The sequence below is a fragment of the Penaeus chinensis genome, chromosome 39 (assembly GCF_019202785.1).
Source record: "Penaeus chinensis breed Huanghai No. 1 chromosome 39, ASM1920278v2, whole genome shotgun sequence".
Lineage (NCBI taxonomy): Eukaryota > Metazoa > Arthropoda > Malacostraca > Decapoda > Penaeidae > Penaeus > Penaeus chinensis.
Window position 1 is genome coordinate 2199457 of NC_061857.1, and position 2083 is coordinate 2201539.

Here is a 2083-nt window from a genome sequence, read left to right on the forward strand (position 1 = left end):
AAGTGTCATTATCACAGTATTTCTAACAAAGAGCGTTTACTGAAGAAACTCTTCCAAGAAAAATCGAGTAACATTACGCTTACAATCTGGCTTTGTGATGTACAGTTTTGGCAAGAATGAGCCTTTTAGTACAGAACAGCGTTAACGATCTCGCCATCGTTGACACTTTAATAGCCACACAAGCCAAGACTAAAGCATATCAGCGTTTGGTTGTTTTCCCTAATCCTAAGGATTAGCAGCCGAGGGCGCTCTGAACAGGGCAAAATTTCCCACCTCAGCATCAGCAGGAAGAATAGTGGAAAATCATAGGCTTCTCTTGATGAACAAAAACAACGAAAAGATAAAACAGATGTAAGTACTGGTTATAGTGGACCCTGCAAAAGCTGATCAGAGGGATCAGGGTGCACTGCTGTTACTGCATAGGTAAATGCCACTGAAGGGAGAAAACTGCAAAACAGAGGCAACAGGAGCTGATTCAAGATGTGCAACAAAATAGATAAGTGGCTATATCAGCCACTGGATACATATCTTGGGTTGGCACAGCCCGCGCCTATACAGCAATGGGGGTTTAATTTGCGTAAAGTGGGAACTCATTCCCCGTCACTTAGAACAAAATTCTGCTGAACCAAAAATTCTATTTGATAATATTCGTGGCTTCCACAGAGTTGTACAACTACCTGATTGTGCCAAAATATGCAGCACCTACCATCAATCTCAGCAGTGGTCAAAGAACTGGGAAATACCATCGTCTCTCCACGCATACGGCAAAAAATCTGAAAAGAAGAATTATTTTCCCGTGTACTTGCTTCCATTATCATATATATATATATATATATATATATATATATATATATATATATTTTTTTTTTTTTTTTTTTTTTTTTTTAGAAGAAATCCCAGATAATATGGATTTTGAAAAAGTTAGAATTAGGTCTGCAACTGATCTTAACCCTTTCATGACCTCTAGAAGGGGCATCTGACCGAGAATAGCACTTCGCCCTGTTCAGTATATGTGGATTTTGTACTACTGCATTAACTCAAACAAGGGTAGTCTGCAATGCGAAAGTCTGCATTTACAGGTGTACAGCAAGGAGACATCTTAGGCTCTCTTTTGAGGAACATTTTCATGAACGACCTGAAGCCTTTATTATTTGCGGATTGACGATCTCCATGAGTTTTTGCCGAAGCAAATATGAACTAGTAATTAGGGCCTGGAGTAATAGTTGCCAAGTTCATTTGGCCCCACATAAAACACACTCTTGACAGAATCCGGACTGGTCGACCTTAAAACTCAAGAATGGCCCAACTGGGGGATTATCCACAAGGAAGTCGGAATGTAGAACTTAGCCCCAAATATCGAAGTTGATGCCACAAGACTTTTCGACGATACTCAGAATCCAGAAAGAGCGTTTGGCCCTATTCTCACCACTGAGGAAGCAAGCTCGATAGGAAGTGAGCACCACTAGTAGGATTGGACAGACGCCTGCATCAACCGCTGCCCCTCTCCCCAGGGCGACGCACCAGTACACCATCAGAAGCAAATTAATTCCTTGGTAAACAGAAATATGGAACAATTTTGTAGTGGTGTATCCATGTACTTCAAATTCTTACCAGCTGAACTTTAAGGCCATGCTCAATGCCCCGTGTAAGGATTTTCTCTCTTACCTTAATTATGTGTACACACCACACACACACATAGAGAGAGAGAGAGTGAGTGAGAGAGAGAGAGAGAGAGAGAGAGAGAGAGAGAGAGAGAGAGAGAGAGAGAGAGAGAGAGAGAGAGAGAGAGAGAGAAAGAGAGAGAGAGAGAAAGAAAAGGAGAGAGAGAAATGCATTGCATTATAAATGATTACTGATTAAGCTTTAAGCATTAAAGAAGAACGTTTATTAGTAAATTAGTAAAGTAGCAATGAGAGAGAGAGAGAGAGAGAGAGAGAGAGAGAGAGAGAGAGAGAGAGAGAGAGAGAGAGAGACGCAGACAGAGACATAGAGAAAGAAAAGGAGATGCAGAGAGAGAGAGAGAGAAAGAGAGAGACAGAGAGAGAGAAAGAGAAAGAAAGGGAGAGAGGGAGAGGGAGAGAGA

The 2083-nt window shown here is 41.3% G+C and overlaps 1 protein-coding gene across 1 annotated transcript in view; it reads left to right on the top strand.

Annotated features, from left to right (window-relative positions):
- Window positions 1-1347, top strand: part of LOC125046907 (hemicentin-2-like) — a 22890-nt gene extending 21543 nt beyond the window's left edge. Inside the window, exons 5-7 of the mRNA XM_047644911.1 lie at window positions 106-204; window positions 664-764; window positions 1267-1347. Coding sequence (XP_047500867.1) covers window positions 106-204; window positions 664-764; window positions 1267-1347 — 281 coding nt within the window. The remainder of the gene's footprint in view (window positions 1-105; window positions 205-663; window positions 765-1266) is intronic.
- The last annotated feature ends 736 nt before the right edge of the window (window positions 1348-2083 follow it).